Genomic DNA, 17238 nt, shown 5'->3' with positions numbered 1-17238 from the left:
TTTGACGGAACAGGTTCTTTATAATATTGAGAGATAATCTAAATGTTTTGGGGTTTATTTAAAATAATTTCTTTTTTTTGTTTTCCAAAGCAACTCTGCAAATGTGGTTTTGACAAATGCAGAGGAATAATTGGGGGTAAAAGTCAGCGAATGAATGGACTTTCAAGCAAAAACAATCAGCCTGTGAGCAGCCACAGAAGGCCTGGGCGGTCGAAAGAGAAAAGGAAGTCAAAGCACAAACTAAAGAAGAGAGTAAGTAGTAAAGACAGCTTTTTTCATGGATAAAGGTTAATAGGAAGTCGGTTTGTGCCATCAGACCGAAAAACTGTGTATTTGTATATATTAAACTTCAGAGAAATGCTACAGAGAAATACTCCAGGTTCTGTCTCAGGAACTGCTTTTGCTGCTTTGCTAAGTTCTTGGCACAGTTTTTCCTATCTATCAGAATGATCTGTTTTCCAGAGGGGCCACATGCCAGAGGAGCCCAGTGAAAGCGTGAACGCACCAACAAGACTGACACCACAGCTGCAGATGAAGCCCATGTCTAACAGAGAAAGGTAAGGAATTACTTCAGTGGGTTTTTCCTCAGAAATGGAGTGTTGTGCAAATGCGGAAGTTGTTTTTTTCTATAAGATAGGGCGTCATGAAATGTCTGAGTAAGCAGTTCTTAATTCTCCTTTAACCAGCTAGGGTGGAGTTCCTCTCCACTGACATCAGAAGCGTACCTCAGAACATCTGTCTTTTTCCCCACATTGAGGAATTAATTTTACAGTAAGAAGGTGATTCTTGAATGCTTTTCTAACTTCTGTAGGAATTTTGTGCTAAAACACCATGTATTTTTGGTACGAAACTGGGAAAAGATTCGACAAAAACAAGAGGAGGTGAAGCACGTCAGCGACAACATCCACACCACATCGCTGTACAGCCGCTGGAACGGAATCTGTCGGGATGACGGCAACATTAAATCTGGTGAGGCCAACACCTGAGGTTCCTCAGGTTGCTGCTTTGAGAACCTATATGACATGCCCATTAAGGGTTTAAGCAAGCTCTGTGTATAAATCAAATGTAGAGTTACTACAAGATCCGTACACCTTTTGTAATACATACAGGGAATGCTGTACGGATAACAATACCTATATATGTGTTTGTGTATATATGCCCCTATCTTTACGTAGCAGGGTAAGACAGAAACTCTTCACTGTATTTTTTGCATTATAGGATTCTGCCATTTCCTCTGAAACACTTAATGCTATTTTCTTAAGAATGAGAAGATTGTACTGTATAAACCATTTGCCTGGTTGCTGGATTCGTTTGTGTTCCTCCAGCAGCTCTGATGTCTCTCAAGTCCTGGTCAGAGGAGGATATTTAATATTTTCCATGATTGGACCCTTACAGAGAAGGGCTGTTTTCTGCTTTCTGTATCCCTAGACCAGAAACAGTTGCGCTGACTTCGAAAATTGTCATTTATCCTCATAATTCGATGGATTTCAGGCCTTTAGAGAGCAAAGCTTTTTGGCATGCAGTCAGTTATGGGAATGGGGCAAAATACGACTATCAGAAAAAATGTATTAATCCTGCTCCAAAAATAGCACTGTATTCGTAGGCCCATAATCTTCACAGACAGGATTTGGTCCCCACTGCCAGGTACGTGAGAAGCTGGGAAGTGAGTATTTGGGGTGAATTCAATGACATGTTGTATTTGCTCCAGCAACGTAAAACGCTTTGATAACCAGCTTAACCATTTAGATGAGCTATAAGCAGTGAGAGCTGACTTGGGAATATGAAACTGAAGCCTTTTACTGTTATAGTAGCTTAGCAAACATGTTAATTTTAATAATTGGTGGTGGAGTTGCTGGATCAGAAAAGATGCTGTAATTTGATCTTTAACTCCTTTTTTGTTTAGAGATAATTATTCTTTTTTGCCCTCTTTCAGATGTCTTCATGACCCAGTTTTCAGCCCTTCAGACCTCCCGCTCTGTGAGAACACGACGCTTGGCTGCAGCTGAAGAGAATATTGAAGTGGCTCGTGCTGCCCGCCTAGCACAAATCTTCAAGGAAATATGTGATAGCATCATATCCTATAAAGGTGAAGGTGGCACTCCTAAAAAAATCTCCATGGAGACTTTTTCAGCCTCTGGAACAATGGACTCTGAATAGACAATACTAGAAAAAAATTAGTTTATTTCAGGATGTTAAATAACCTTCCTTTTTTGGTTTGGTTTTTTTTTCCTTTCTCCTGCTACCAGTAACCACTTTGCTTTATCCTCAGCCCCTTCCTCTGCCACCAGAATCTGCAGGTGTTGCTATCCTTTTAAATTGATTTTTCAGTAGTTCAGCAAAATGGTACAGTTGACAGAATTGCAAGGAAACTGTCCTCCATTTTGATACACGTAGTCCGATTACAGCAACCGACTTCTAGAAATGCAAAAGCGTTTCAACGCCCTGTGCCTCAGATAGTAGAAGAGCCTTTTTTTAACCTAGATTGAATGCTGTTAGTTACTTGGTTTTTTAAGGTTTACTCAAGTAAATGTTGCTAAACTGTGCGTTCCTGTTACAGATTCCTCCAGGCAGGCTCTTGCGGCTCCCCTCCTGAACCTACCCCCAAAGAAAAAGTAAGCACTTGCTTCTCAGAGCAGCCCCTAGTTTTCTATGATGGATTTGCACAGCTTTGAAATGCTAGCGCAAATGACATCGTTCGTACTTTGCCATTTTAGAAATGCAGACTATTATGAAAAGATCTCTGACCCGTTGGACCTTGCCACAATTGAGAAACAGATCTTGACTGGCTATTATAAAACTGTGGAAGCTTTTGATGGGGACATGCTGAAAGTCTTCCGGAATGCAGAGGTGAGGCTCTCTCTGGCCTTCAAGCTATCGCATAGACCATGGGGATATACCCTAGTCTGATGCTCCTGCTGACGTAGAGTCATAAAAGAAGAAAAATATTTTAGAGAAAGAGAACTCGTGATGATCCGTTTCTGATGAGCAGACGTTGATAGCCATTCATGTGCTCCAGCTTACTCTTAGTGCTTTTTGGTTGCCTTAGGTCAGACAAATAGAAGGTCAAGAACATTCATGAATAGCTAACCTAAAGAAATTTCAGTACCTTTTGGAAGAGGTACCTTGTTCTTCAGTGTCATACCTAAGATACCCGGACCTGCTGTTCAAAATAAGGAAGTAGATGGACGGGTGTATACCACACTGGTGGGTGCAGCTTTAGCGAAGACACCTTTAAGGGTGCGTGGAGACAGGAGGAATGCACCAAAAGCAGGGAACCTGGGGAAAAAATGTGTTTCTTCGTTTTGTTTTTATTCAGAAATATTATGGCAGAAAATCTCCAACTGGGCGTGATGTGTGCCGGCTACGGAAAGCGTATTATAATGCTCGCCATGAGGCATCTGCCCAAATTGATGAAATTGTGGGAGAAACAGCAAGTGAAGCTGACAGCAGCGAGACGTCGGTCTGCGACAAAGAAAATGGGCATGAGAAGGACGAGGATGTGATCCGTTGCATTTGTGGCCTTTACAAAGATGAAGGACTCATGATCCAGTGTGAAAAGTGCATGGTGAGGCAGGGGGAGCACAAAATGGAGCCCTGGTGCTCTTATTCTGTTCTCCCTAACCAGTGGAGCTTTTACCAGCAGTTCCCATGTAGCCAGTAGCATTAATTCCCTCTTCAGACCTTTATTTCCTCTCCAAAAGAATTGAGAGATTCTGTTTTCACAGAGGAAATGTAACTTGCGTTTCTATATAGAGGAGCTAGCACTTTTCTGAAACTGCCAGCAACTCCTGTCTTTAGGCGAGCAGAATTATTGTCAACAATTTGGGGCTTTTAGGCACACAGTTGCATGGGGATCTTGTCTGTCTTCTGACATGGTGCGAAATAGTTCAAAGACAATCTTGAGTTTCCTTTGGGAAGCTTGTTTTCTTGCTTTCCTTAATATTTTTGAGAAAATGCAATTTGTAAATAAAATCTATCGCAGGAATTTCTAATTGGGTTGTATCTGATTTTCTAGGTCTGGCAGCACTGTGACTGTATGGGTGTGAATTCTGATGTTGAACACTACTTGTGTGAGCAGTGCGAACCTCGATCTGTGAACAGGGTAAAAAAAGAAGTCTCCTCTTCATTACTGCAGTTATAAACTAAAGCAGCTCTTGCATTTATATTTATTGAGATTGCCGAGACCGGTGTGGGATTCTCGCTTTATAGCGTAGCTTCCTTGGTGTAGGTTTAATCACGTTAAGTGACAATTCTTCTTTATCCACTTCTGCAGATTTCCAAAAGGATATCAGCCCCGTTTTTGCACTGATTATGGTGGGCATCTCAGAATTTCCTTCCTTTTTTCTTTTTTCATCCAGGAGGTTCCCATGATCCCTCGTCCCCATTATGCCCAGCCTGGCTGTGTTTATTATATATGCTTATTACGGGATGATCTGCTGCTGCGCCAAGGTATGTGCTAACTCTGGTGGCTGCTGTGATTTCCATCAGATGAGAGTGTGCAGAGATTTCTGGCATCACCCTGTTTGAAATGCTTTTATCTTTTTAGAAGTAGAAAGCTGGGCTCTCTGCTGTTATGGCAGTGACACATGGTAAGAGTTCTCACTCTGGCTGGTTGATGAAGAAACATTAATTACCTTTAGCGCAGATAGGGCTCTCCTCCTGGCCAGAGAAGGAAGATGCTGAGCCAGCTTCTGGTAGTTAACATTTAGAAGTACAGGCAAAGAAGGCTATTAGGCCTTCAGTATTTTAGTGTAGAGTGGGCATTAAACCATCCAACGTATTGCTTGTTTGTTCCCTGGAATGTATCTTGCTGCCCATTGCTTCAAAGCCCTCGGTCTTTCAGAGGCAGCTGCACAGCCACATAATTCAGTTCACTGATTATTATTTTTTTTTATTTCATCCTACAGATACATACAAGGTTAGAAAGAAGCCTATATAATTATTAAGAGAACTGCTCTTGAATGAGTAAAACCAGTTGGTATGTTTGCTAGAGGGGAATGGGAGAGTCTTCAGGAAAGTGGAGAATTAAAAAAAAAAAGAAAGGTCAAAGCCCAGTGTATTCTTTATCCCCTCTGCAGGATTCTAGAATTTGCGCTCAGTCTTTCTTTCTCATTGTTGCTCTGCATTGTCTGTCCTGTCTAGAGTTCAGCCATTTGGTTTTCTCATGTCTTGTTTTTAGCTGGGTTCCTTGCTGGAGAGTAACTCGCTTTCTAGGGTTGTATCGGTACTTGCTTTTATGTTTTCTGCTAAAATGGATTATGTTTTAGCTGAGTTTAGTGGCACGTTCCAGTCATTCATAGCGTTAAGGTAATTCTTGTCGTGACACATTATATTTCACTCACGTACCTCTGATCTGATCTTGGTGACTTTAATTAGAGAAGCATTAGCCCTTACGTGGCTAAACTCCATGTACCATTGGCAGAAGACAAAGGAGACCAAACTGCCACTGGTAGGCACCAAATGCCTCTGCAGTTACAGGAATAGGTTAAGCAAGGCGTGCACCCAGAAGGGGCTGGACAGGAATGCGCAGCTACAGTAGGAAAAGGGGAAACCTGTGGATTCAGCGCTGGTCTCAAGTTCTCCACCAAAAGTTCGGAGGCACACCACCTGCCTATAGAAGAATTGTTGTGCTGTGGCGCGCAGGCACGTAAGGCATCTTGGAGACGGTAGAAGAAAGTTTTTACTCCCTCTGGTTTCTAAAAGGTCGTGTAATTTACAGATTCCAAGGCAAAAGAGACCATAGTGACCTCCAGCCCTCCAGTCGCTATGTGCGTCAACTATTACAGTTTTCCTGTGTGTTGTGCATTAGAAAGAGGCTGATCTGGCGATAAAGACTGCGAGTGCTTTTGAGACCATTGCCTGCCTTTGTAAGTTGGTCCAGCCTCGCTGCTGGGGAGCCGTGTCTGTACGTTGAATTAGTTTGTCTTCCAGTTCCAAGCTTGAGAACTCATGTTTTTGAGGAACAAGGCTGAAAAGCTTCCAACTGTGTGAGTTGGAACAAATGTGAACAAATCCCTCTCAGTGAGTGAGGGTGCTTCAGTCTCTGGTTAGAGGACTTGGTTTTTAATTTCTTGACGATTCTACTTGAGGTTGTGGAGTTATATACGACAGACGTGCTTCCTCTGCAAAAATGACCTAACACATACACCCAGGAGATCATGCAAAATAGATCTGATAATTGGTCCGTCCCATCCTGCCGAGTGAACAAGGAGTTCTACCTCAGATGCGAGTCGATAAACAGAAGTCAGAATGGATCTTGGAAAACCCACGTAGCCAGAAAGCGTCGTATGTCGTTATCTCTGACGCACCAGCAACATCTCTTCCTTGAAAACACAGAACTATGAACTCCCTTTTCGAGACGGAGGGGAAGCGATTTCAGTAGTTAGTAACGTCTGGATAAACTTGAATTGAAATCGAGCTTCCTGATCCTCAGGGCAAGAGAGTATCCGTGTACGTTTCTTTCTGAATACTCCTTTTTTAGTCAGGTACAATAAGTACTAGGTAGTACTAGAGTTGCTTTATTCTCACTGAAGAGGTAGGGAAGAAGAATTGAAAGTAGCTAATTTAAAATAACAGCCAAAAATAAGTGGTTTTCTTTACATTCTGCTCGCGGCCAGCACCTGCTCTCAGCATGTACCTTACTTTTTGTCTCTACGAGTCTTTTAAAAAAATTGTGGAGGTGGGTTCCTTAAAAGTAATCCTTGACTTAGTAAAATGAAGAAGTTATTATCCCAGCTTTAGTTCAGCGAGTAAGAAGAGCTAATGCTGTGGGTGAGTACAGGCTAATCACCAGCAAAGACATGCTGAGTCCTTGAAGAGCTTGCACTCTGCTGTCTTACGTGCAAGCCTATGTCATTCTGTCTTCAGTCCATTTTTTACTTGATCAAGCTAGAATAAAACTCCGTCTCTCCTTCCTACAAGTACAGCTTCTATTTGTTTAATAGCGGTCCTGGTATACCAGAAGTTTTAAAAGCTGGCTTCCTGGCTGTAGGCAGCTGTCAATGCCCTTGTGGCCCATCTCACCTCGGTTTTAAATCAGAGGATTTGGGGCAGTATATTGTACTCCGCTGTTACAGTGACAGGTGACAACATATAACCTTAACGCGGTTTTTGCGTATGAGGAGTCCTTAGGAGCGTCTTTTAAACTTATACGAGATTGATAAATCAGATGATATTTATGAAAATATAATTACACATCCTTCACTTTAATCCTAAATTTGGCTACAAGCTAAGGGGGAGCAAAACTGAGGCGTTCGTGAACCACTCTGTTCTTAGTGGTTCCCTAGCATCTTTTTACTAAGCTGTGGAAGTAACAGAGGCTGAACCTCCTAATTAATTAAATAACAGTAACACACATGGAAGGAAAACAGACATAACTGCACAGACACAAAAACAGGTATGTACTTAGGGAAAAAAAATCCAGGAGTCGTTGCAATTTAATGGAAACATAAGAGGAATGCTCGGCGTGAGTCAGAAAGGCAAACTGAATGTTAGGAATTACGATGAACAAAATAGAAAAAGTAATTGTGCCGTTCCGTAATCTTACGGCGTCTCCCTGGCGTGCTGCGTACTGCTCTTGTCATCCCATCTCAACAAGAGTAGCTTGCGACTTGTAAAAACCAGCGCGATGGCAAGGGTAATCAGATATGAGACGTGGTTGCTGTGAACAGAGTCTACGTGGATGATTCGGAGGGTGATAAGATAATGGTCTGTGAAATCACGAGGGGCATAGGACAGTGCAACAGTGCAGAAATTCGGGAACAAACACTGAAGTTGGCAGGCAACGTATTGAAACAACAGGAAGGGGTTTTTTCACAAAAACATAACCGAACTATGGAAAGCATTGCGACGGGAAGTTGGAGAGGTCAAGAGGAAAAATGGTTCCAAAAAGATCAGACAAATGCTTGGAGGAAGGATTAATCCCTGCCTATTTACGCAGAGTGGTCCAGCTATAGCCTTTAGCTCTAAAAGTCCGTAAAACAGAGATGAAAGGAAGCCTGGAGGGGATACCACGGGAAGGCTTTTCCTATGCATGCCTTATTCCTGTGCTTTTTCCTCCTAAGCATCTGCTACTGCCCACTTTTCTAGCTAGAACATTATGCCACATGACCTTTGATCTTACCCAGGGTAGTTTTTCTTAAGTTTTTATGATTTGGGACCTCCCAGGTCTTTGTTCATTGCGAGATAAATAACAAGAAAAGATGGAATTGATTTTTAAGTACTATGTACTAAATCCAACGATATTTTCAGTAATACTTCGAGTTTCCCAAATGTTCTCCCTCTGAGACTCTTCAGGTTCTTTGCAAACATTATTGATGAAAGCTTTTTCCCTAAAGGAGCAAGGCTTTTTCAGTGGAGCAGTGTCTTTTCACCCTATGAAATGATAGTCACGGTCACAAAGAAAGGTGCAGGGTACCAGTTAGAATGGCCGTCAAGTCTGGGGGGCGAACCCATTTCACAGATCAGAGCGGAGAAATTAAAGAGTTAATTCGCTCATGGGACGAAATGAATAAATAGAAGTTTAGGGACCTGTTTAGGGGTTGCACTGAGGAAAGGCTTTTTTAGTTGCCGAGAGTGTCGTTTCGTTCAGCCCTTTTTGAATTCAGTTTACCTTTCCTGAGCTATGTCATCTTATTTGAGTTCTGCTGGAATAGTCAAAGGCTTGGGGCTTCTCAGTCAGTGATTTATTTTCTTAATAATAATCTCTCTAAGTATCTTCTCTCTTAAAGATTTATTCTTTAAACATTGCAGCTATCGCTAATCTCTTCACATTTTCCTAATCAAAACTTATTTTTTACATGTCCTGCGGTCTATCATAATTTATCGTGATTCATTACGTGTTACTGTGTTCAGTCTGGGCATACCAGTCAAGTTTTGTTTAGTTCTTGCTATAAAGCTTTTGTAAAAACGCTCAAGGTGACCTTTCCTCCTTCCGCGGGTTCTGCATTGGTTTTGCATCGTTCTTTACAATTCAACATTAGGTAGCTCTGTCATGTTAGTTTTAATGAAACCCTTTACTCCTCTGGTTTTGGTGTGCTGGACTCATGAAAAGTTCTTTACAGGGGTGTATTTTGTGCCTGTTGCCAGGTGATTGTGTATACCTGATGAGAGACAGCCGGAGAACTCCAGATGGACACCCTGTCCGGCAGTCGTATCGGCTGCTGTCCCACATCAACAGAGAGAAACTCGATATTTTCCGCATTGAAAAACTCTGGAAAAATGAGAAGTATGTTCAAGGCATCTTTTGAATTTGAGACATTCCGTATACCTACCTGTCAAAACCCAGTAATTTTGTGGAAGTCTTGTCGTAGCTTAAAAATGCAGGACTGAACATGGTGCAGTTACCAAGGCTTGATGATTTCCCGCTCGTCTCTGCTTGTGCCCCTCAACTGCGAAGTAAAAACGTGTAAGGTTGGAGGTTTAAGCAAGGGATGAGATACAAGTTGACGCACTTCCCTCGCTGTTGGAATAGGCTGAGGATATGCACTGGCCGCTGAACTGGCCCAGCTAACGATCACCAACTTGCTAAGCCACTGTAACGTGATTAAATCGTATGCCCCGTAGATAGCAGCACAGCAAGCCTGCTGTGTTCATAAAAATCACACTAGAAGTATTTCCACTTACTGAAGGGGATAAAGTTGAATGTGTAATATTCCTGCGACTTCACTTTTCATCACAGTCATTGCAAAAGTGCAAGATAGAGAATTCAAAATGAAGTGGAGGGTGTTAAGTAAAGTTGTATCATGGGCTTATAGAAATAGTTTTGTTTTTTTTTTTCCCTCCTTCTGTTTCTCTCTTTCTCTTACCTTTACACCTTCAAACAGAGAGGAGCGGTTTGCATTTGGTCATCATTATTTCCGTCCACATGAAACACATCATTCCCCTTCTCGGAAGTTTTATCACAATGAGCTCTTCCGGGTGCCATTGTATGAAATTATCCCCTTAGAGGCTGTGGTGGGAACGTGCTGCGTTCTTGACCTGTACACCTACTGCAAAGGTAAGGAAACGTAACGGGATGAGAAATTAAATATAATACACCTTTCTAATAATTTGGGAAGTATGCTAAAGTAGTTACTGCTGGAAAAAGGCAGTAGCCAGCGTTCACAGGGCGTCAGAGCTGAGGAAGCACTATTGCGTTAGCCCTGGGACGGGGATTTCTGTTTTAAGAGGGCCAGCGCTGAAGAGACAGCAGCAGGGTAGGATTGTGGTGGGCAAGGAAGAGAAAGTGATGGCAGCTGATCATAGCTTTTGTAAAAGTTTGGGTACTGTTTGGTTAGACTATACAGGTTTTCCTCTTAAATTGAACTAGGAATGTGTCCACTATTATGATTCTGAATCGAGGAGAACGAATAAGAATGGCTGCGGTCCCACTGGACAGCTCTGACAGCCCCCTGCTTCCCTGACACGACGTACGGCTTGTTCTTGTTCTGGTATGGCATGTGTTTCCTCTTGAGTCTGATTAACATTTTTTTCTATGTGCTTCGTTTTGAAACTGCAGGGAGGCCAAAAGGCGTGAAGGAGCAGGACGTATATATTTGTGATTACCGCCTTGATAAATCAGCTCATCTCTTCTACAAGATCCACCGCAATCGTTATCCTGTCTGCACCAAGCCCTATGCCTTTGACCACTTCCCCAAGAAACTCACACCCAAAAGAGACTTTTCAGTAAGTGTTTCTTCTCTTAGCTCCCTTACTGTTTCCTAGAAGACTGGACATATTTTTGGAAAGCCCTTGGCGCTCTGTTTATGAGTGAAGCTTGGTAAACCGACGGAAGCCTACACATAAGCATACACAGTCTGGATTAAAAGTTGGCTAGAAAGAAACCTTGGAAAGAAAAATTGACTGTAGACAGAGAAATATGCATTTCAAAGGCAAACAGATGTTGAACGAATGGTCGTTGGATGTATAAGTTTGGAGATTGTGGTTTCTGACTGAAATCTAGGTGCTAATTTCATTTAAGCCACTCCTGAGTGAAGGAAATCTTAGAATTCACTTTTTGGTTGCAATTCTGCAACTGTAAAATAATTCTATACGTTTCAAAGAATCACACAACATAGAGTCCAGTGTGAGTTTGTCAGCCTGTCTGTGTCAGGCTTTCTTTCCTTCGGTGTAGTTACTCCGTGTTTTAATAAACTTCCTTAAAAAATGGTTTTCAGCAGTACCTTTGCATAGTGATTCCCGATACAGAAAAGCAGTATTTTCCCATTTCCATTTCCTTGCTCTGTCAAATGACATACTGCTTGCTTTATATATACTTATCACTGAGAATGGATGTTTTATCAAAAAACCAGCAGACAGATAGGCAGCAGAATCATGAAGTACAGTTTCCCTTAACGTCCTCCATCTGAATACCTGTTCCTTTCACTGTCTCAGTTTCCCCTGCTCCACGGACGTAGCAGCTCTTCTTTGTGCACGTCCTCCTACACAGCGCTACTTTGTCTCTGAGTGCAGAGGTATCAGATCTGGCAAATCTTCTGCAAATCTTTTCTTCCTGGAAGCAGAGAGGTTCTTGTAGTAAGTTTAGAAGTGGTACCAAACTTCTGCTGTGCAGAAAGCAAAGATGATTTTTGTCATGATGGTCTGCGGCTTGAAATTTATGTAGAAGATATGAAGAATCAGATAATAAATCTGGCTCTGATTTATCCTTATTACATGATTATGCCTTCTCCTTTGAATTTGTCTGATGTATGAGCTATGCCAGCCATGCACTGGCATTTCCAAAGTGTCAGATAGGTGACTCCTGTGTTGGTACTTCCAGAATATTAGATAGAACAGCACTTTCTTCCACTGTGAATTTTATTTGGTATTAACCATAATCTTTGTTGTTGTTGTAGCCTCATTATGTACCAGACAACTACAAGAGAAACGGAGGCAGGTGAGTCTTACCTACCAGATTGTTCATCGAGAAGAGATGAGATAATCCTGTTTGTTTGTCAAGTGTCCACTCTTTTTCCTACCCATTTCCCATGGGTGCTATGGAAATAATAAATTTAAATTATTTAAAGCAATCCTGTAAACTTTCAAAGAGATAAACGGGAACAAGTGAGGAGGAATAGAATATAGGAGCAGCCTTAGTGTTCCTTAATAATGTATGTAAGGAGGAGTACAGAAGCCATTTTGAAGGTTAGCCGAAGCAGCTGCACGTGGGAGATGGCAGAGCCCGGGACAAGAGCTCCCAGCCTTCCTGCGCAAAGGGCGATCGGGTCCCTGAGCGGACCGCCCGTGTTTGCATTCGAAGAAGAGCCAGGGCCAATGCACTCTCTCGGTTCTGTTAGAGACTTTAAAAATACCCATCAAGAGCCGTGACTGTTGCAGAAAACCGTCAGTAAGTGCTGAGCTCAACTCTTTTGGAAGATAAAAACCTTGACAAATGGAAATAAAAAAGCAATTTGTTTTTAAAAGACTGCATTTGACATTATGCAAACAAGGTTACAGGAACGTAGCCTCCTGTAGATTGTAAGCGGTGGGATTGAATGCATGTATTGGGTCAAGTGCCTGAGATTCCAGAAAGCCCCCTACCTGCTGAGAAGTCCTGACTCACCAGTAATTGGCCTTTCAAGTGAGTGTCTGAAAAATTGTGGTATTTAAACCCTTCTTTTCCTGCTAGATCGTCCTGGAAAACAGATCGCTCAAAACCACAGATTAAAGACTTAAACCAAGAAGAAGATTCTCTTCCACTTATTGAGGATGTATTAGGAAACCACGATCAAACTTCAAGTGAGATGCCTAGCCTAGAGGAGCCAGAAAAAGAGGCAGTCTCTAGCGAGACCTGTGAAACGGATAAAAAGGTGGAAGAAAGCAATTCCGACACAAGGCAGCTGTGCACTCCAGAGGAAAGGCGGCATATGCAGAGAGAAAGACTTAATCAAATCCTGCTAAACCTCTTAGAGAAAATCCCAGGGAAAAATGGTGAGATTTTATGCTATGGCTACACGATAGCATTTCTTCTACAGGTTTGGTTTTAGTTTGCTGCAGACCGCGTTGATAAAATAAATGCTTCCGTCTGAATGTATTGCTAGTGGACCTTATTAATATAATCAGTTTTCTTTGCATTAATGTTTTCTTTTGCAACAGCAGCAGTTGCCACTAATTCCAAATGAAATTTCTTAACGACTGACACAGCGTGTGGTGTACTATTTTTAGTAACCACACAAACTTTCTGAAGACAAATTCCCCCCCATCTTTCCATCTTTACAACTGAGAAACTTAACAGACGTGCAAAGAAAGACTGCAGAGCATTTGGAAAGTCTCTTTTGACCTTTAATGAGCTTTCCACTGGGTTCTAAGTAACTTCTGTAGGTGTTGTCCGAGCTGTAGAAGGCGGGTGCAGCGGTAGCACTGGTTAAGTACGTCTCTGTTTTTAAGTTAAGGCCTAGGATGAGCTCTGTCCAGTCTCTTCCGTGTTCTGGGAGTTCATGCAAAAATAACGATGGACTCGTCGAATCGTTTGGGTTGGAAGGCTCTGTGGAGGTCCTCTGGTCCAAACGTGCCTCAAAGCAGGGCTAACTTCAAACTTAAATCAGGTTGCTCAGCACCTTGTCCAGTGGAGTTTTGAATACCACTATGGGTGGAAACATCCTTGAGAGAGCCGCGAGTAGGGAAATAGGACAACTGTTGCTCGTGTCCCCTTCTTGACCAAAAGCCTGTGGTCTGTTGCAGCTATCGATGTCACTTACTTGCTGGAGGAAGGATCAGGAAGAAAACTGAGGCGACGCACTCTCACCATCCCGGAGAGCAGCTTCAGGAAGTGATGCCACCAGAGGAAGCTTGGAAGCTGTGGTCTGGAGTCTGCTACAAGGTCTGCTGAGGACTGAGGGCAGGAGCCCACCTTCCTCTGCACCAGCCAAGGAAAAGAGGGCAGCAGCAAACTGACAAATATACAAACAGTTAGCACTTAGATGTCTGGGTTGGCAGGTTGCCCTGCCCTGCTCTGCAGTGCTCTTATGGTGTGTGTGTTGTTGGGCGTGCCTTGTATTGATGTTAGGTACTGAGAAAAACCTCGTGGTTATTGTCCAGGATGGTCAAATTTAATTTATTTTTGCTTGATATTCCCACTCAGAGGAAAAATAAAAATAAAAAACAAAAAAAAACAACACAAAAAAAATGGGGAGGTGAGAAGGATAAGGACTGACTTACTCTGATGAGAATATTCCCCATGTTCACCAATTAACCTGTGATTGTACAAGATACTGTTGGCACCACCACGGCCCATGCCAGTGAATGAAATCCAGATGGGAGGGTGAAGGCCCAGTGGCTTAAAATTAAAGGCTGCCCTAAAGTTGTGGCCTCTGATTTGCACAAGTTCCAAGAAGAGAGAAACGTCCCCGAACGTGCGAAAGGTTCACCGTGGAACGGCCGGTGCACACATGTACCTTTGGTCTGTGACAAGGAGAAACTTCCAGAGTCACCTCGGAGCAAAGCAGGAGTTGGCTGGTTGAGGCACTTGTTCTGCGTCGTAGAGGGGGGGAGGGAGCGGGGTGTGATTTTTTTTTTTTTTCACTTTTTTCTGCAGAGAAGTTTTATAAAGCGAGTCAAATCCTGACAACACCATTGCTGTTGGTTTTTTTGATAAGCTGTGGTTCTCGTGTGTCTAGTGTGTTGTGCAAATTAAAATCTGTTAAAAGAAAAAGAAAAAAAAAAAAAAAGGAAACCTTCACTACATGAACCGTCAAGCAGTATTCAGAGCGAGTATTTGTTGTGAACTGTAGAATATATCAACTGCTAACACTATTCTTGTGTTCTGGTTGTACAGCTTAAAATGTCCGTCTCTTAAATTAAGAGACAGTGTATCTCGCACCGCCCTCTCTCTCTGCCCTGACGAGAAGTAGTATTCCCGAAAGCAACGGCCGAGGCACCGATCGCTCGCCGCACGAAATTGCGATTGCCGCAAGGAAGCAGTGCCGCGGCGGGACTCCCCGCGCTGGGCCCGACGACCTTCCCGGCGCGCGGAGCCGCGGTCGCCGCCGGGCCGGGGCCAGGCTGTGGCAAAGGGCGGGGGTGGGCGGCGTACGCTGCCCCTTTAAAATGGCTTTGCTTTTTTGTCCTTCAGACGTACATATGCATATACAGTCCTGTTTTAGATGTTCTTATAAGAAAACCAGTTTTTAATGTGCCAAGTTGTATATATCTGCTGCGTGGATGTAAAGCAATACAGTAGTTACATGTTCCTTTTTAATGGACCAAGCTTGTCCTAATGTACATTCTTGTTATTATTATAATTATTTTACTCCTAGTGGAACATGACTCATTCCATTAACTTTTATGTGTTGATTTAAAAAGAAAAAAAAAAAAAAAAAGAAAGGAAAAAAACCCTTTGAGAAAAAATATTTTATTAAAAAAAAAAAAGAAATAAGAAAATAGTTTGGAATATTTTCTTACTGTAGAGAAGCACTGTACAGTACCAGGAACCCTGAGTATAAAATACTCGTGCGTGTAGTAGGAATATCGCATGTCCAAAATCTTGAGTTGTCTCATTTAGTTTAAAACAGAAATCATTGTCTCAAATGGTGTTAAACACTAAAAAGTTTTTAAAAAATAAAGTGCGTACAGAAGCGAGACACTAGCTCTGTCATTTTATCTTTCTTTTGTTGAAAGACTAAACAAAATGTTTTTTAGACAATCAAATGTTAGGTAAGTGCAAAGAATTGTTTTTTCTTACTGGTGTAGAAATTAATGACTTTTTTTATTTTTCGGTTATTTTATAATAACGAGAAGACCGGTGTGTCACCAGGATCGCTGTTTTAAGACCAGGAAGCACTACATTATTGCAAATAGCTATGAACTCTTAGTCTGCATGGGTGTAGGCTGTGTGATTGCTGAAAATAAATGCTGCTAATATATTTCCTTTTTACAAAGCATATCTAAATAGATCATTGTTTTGATGTTAATCTTTGTAAATTATGTATTACCAATTTTAACATTGGATGTAATTGCATAAAAAGCCTGCATCTCAATCCTGAGAGAGTCTAGTATTAAATGGAAAATCTTTTCCTATCGCTGACTTGTGGGGTTTTCTTTGGCCTGTCTTTGGTTTTCCTCTCTGGCCTCTCTCAGCCGCTCCTGTCGTGTTCTGGCTTTCTTCCAGCCTCTCCTACGGGGGTTGTTGCCCCATCTCTTTCGAATATCCAGTTGCCCGGTGGCGTGCCGCGAGGATATCGTTCGGTGCCGATGGTTCTTCTGGTCAGGCCTTGGCAGGAGGGATGACGGCAGCGGGCGTACAGAGACGGACGTTCGCTGTTGGGTAGGCAGAGGCTGCGTCACCGTGGTCGTACGTAACGGCGGGTCAGGGTGCGGACCGTCACGTCTACGCGTTCAGCGCCCGTTCCCGGAGCGCAAACCCTGGAGACGGGGCCGCCCGCAGACGCCAGACGGTCGCCGTCGGTGCCGCATCTCAGCGGCGGTGCGCTTACATCGCGAGCGTTGGGCCAGAGCCACCTCAGACGAATGAAACGAATGAAACACCTTATCGAGGACCCTCCTTTAATGTAACTTCATTTTTCTTTTTCCATCCCGTGGCCTGACTCTCTGATCATCAAAATGCCATGCTTGACCGGTACACTTGCCTTCCTTTTAAACCAGAGACTGCACCAAGGACAGGAGTGCTTATTTTATTTAAAAAAGAGTTGAAAAAGTACCTGGATTCATCTCCTGCTGCCTTGACCCCATTTTAAAGTCCAGAGGCAGCTGTGGAATTCAATCAAACCTACTTAAGGCAAGGCAAATAACATTCCAATTAAGAGAGAGTGTCCCTTGCCTGAGAGTAAAGATTCCAGAGAGAGAAAGGAAAATGAGAGCAGAATGAGAAGAGAGCGGCTTCACCCTCGAAGCAGAGGCTTTGCCACTGAAACAGTGGAAGTTGGAAGGCAGCAACGTGGCTCTTGGGCCAGATGCGAGAGCCCACGAGTTGCCCCTACGGCAAGCGGCCATCGCCTTGTGGCCCTTTGCTGGACGCTCCCCAGTACGGCCACATCTCTCTCCTACTGGGGAGCCCAGTGCAAGATGGAAGTAGCCTGCTATGAAATCACAAGCAATGAGAAAAATTTCAAACCAATAAGTGCCATCCAGCCCCTACTGGAACCCTGTGACTCAGTCAAAAGATGAGTTTAATTTCATAAATAAACCAACCAACATCTACCTTTGCTGTGCAGCGTCCATCTCGCGGGGCTGCTAGCGGCCGGCTGGAGCGACGCACGCTTCGCCGGGGTTCTCGCTGGCTCTGGCAGTCTGCAGCCGCCTCGC

General features: G+C 43.0%; 1 protein-coding gene across 16 annotated transcripts in view; it reads left to right on the top strand.

Moving 5' to 3' along the window:
- Positions 1–16000, top strand: part of ASH1L (ASH1 like histone lysine methyltransferase) — a 65224-nt gene extending 49224 nt beyond the window's left edge. For 13 of the 16 annotated variants that reach the window (XM_087772601.1, XM_087772584.1, XM_087772592.1 and 10 more), the window contains 15 exons: positions 91–252; positions 463–557; positions 812–969; positions 1934–2086; positions 2558–2612; positions 2715–2847; positions 3317–3565; positions 4016–4102; positions 4359–4449; positions 9088–9226; positions 9825–9997; positions 10499–10665; positions 11835–11875; positions 12608–12909; positions 13660–16000. In XM_087772601.1, coding sequence (XP_087628727.1) covers positions 91–252; positions 463–557; positions 812–969; positions 1934–2086; positions 2558–2612; positions 2715–2847; positions 3317–3565; positions 4016–4102; positions 4359–4449; positions 9088–9226; positions 9825–9997; positions 10499–10665; positions 11835–11875; positions 12608–12909; positions 13660–13751 — 2097 coding nt within the window. In that variant the 3' untranslated portion in view covers positions 13752–16000. Of the gene's footprint in view, positions 1–90; positions 253–462; positions 558–811; positions 970–1933; positions 2087–2557; positions 2613–2714; positions 2848–3316; positions 3566–4015; positions 4103–4358; positions 4450–4907; positions 4979–9062; positions 9227–9824; positions 9998–10498; positions 10666–11834; positions 11876–12607; positions 12910–13659 lie in introns of those variants that run through there. The other 3 variants (XM_087772586.1, XM_087772599.1, XM_087772600.1) reach the window with 3 other exon arrangements.
- The last annotated feature ends 1238 nt before the right edge of the window (positions 16001–17238 follow it).

The sequence above is a fragment of the Nipponia nippon genome, unplaced genomic scaffold (assembly GCF_047370975.1).
Source record: "Nipponia nippon isolate SJK-2023a ecotype South Korea unplaced genomic scaffold, ASM4737097v1 scaffold_36, whole genome shotgun sequence".
In the NCBI taxonomy this organism is placed as follows: domain Eukaryota; kingdom Metazoa; phylum Chordata; class Aves; order Pelecaniformes; family Threskiornithidae; genus Nipponia; species Nipponia nippon.
Note: the sequence above shows the minus strand (reverse complement) of the source record. Positions and strands in the feature narration are given on the sequence as shown.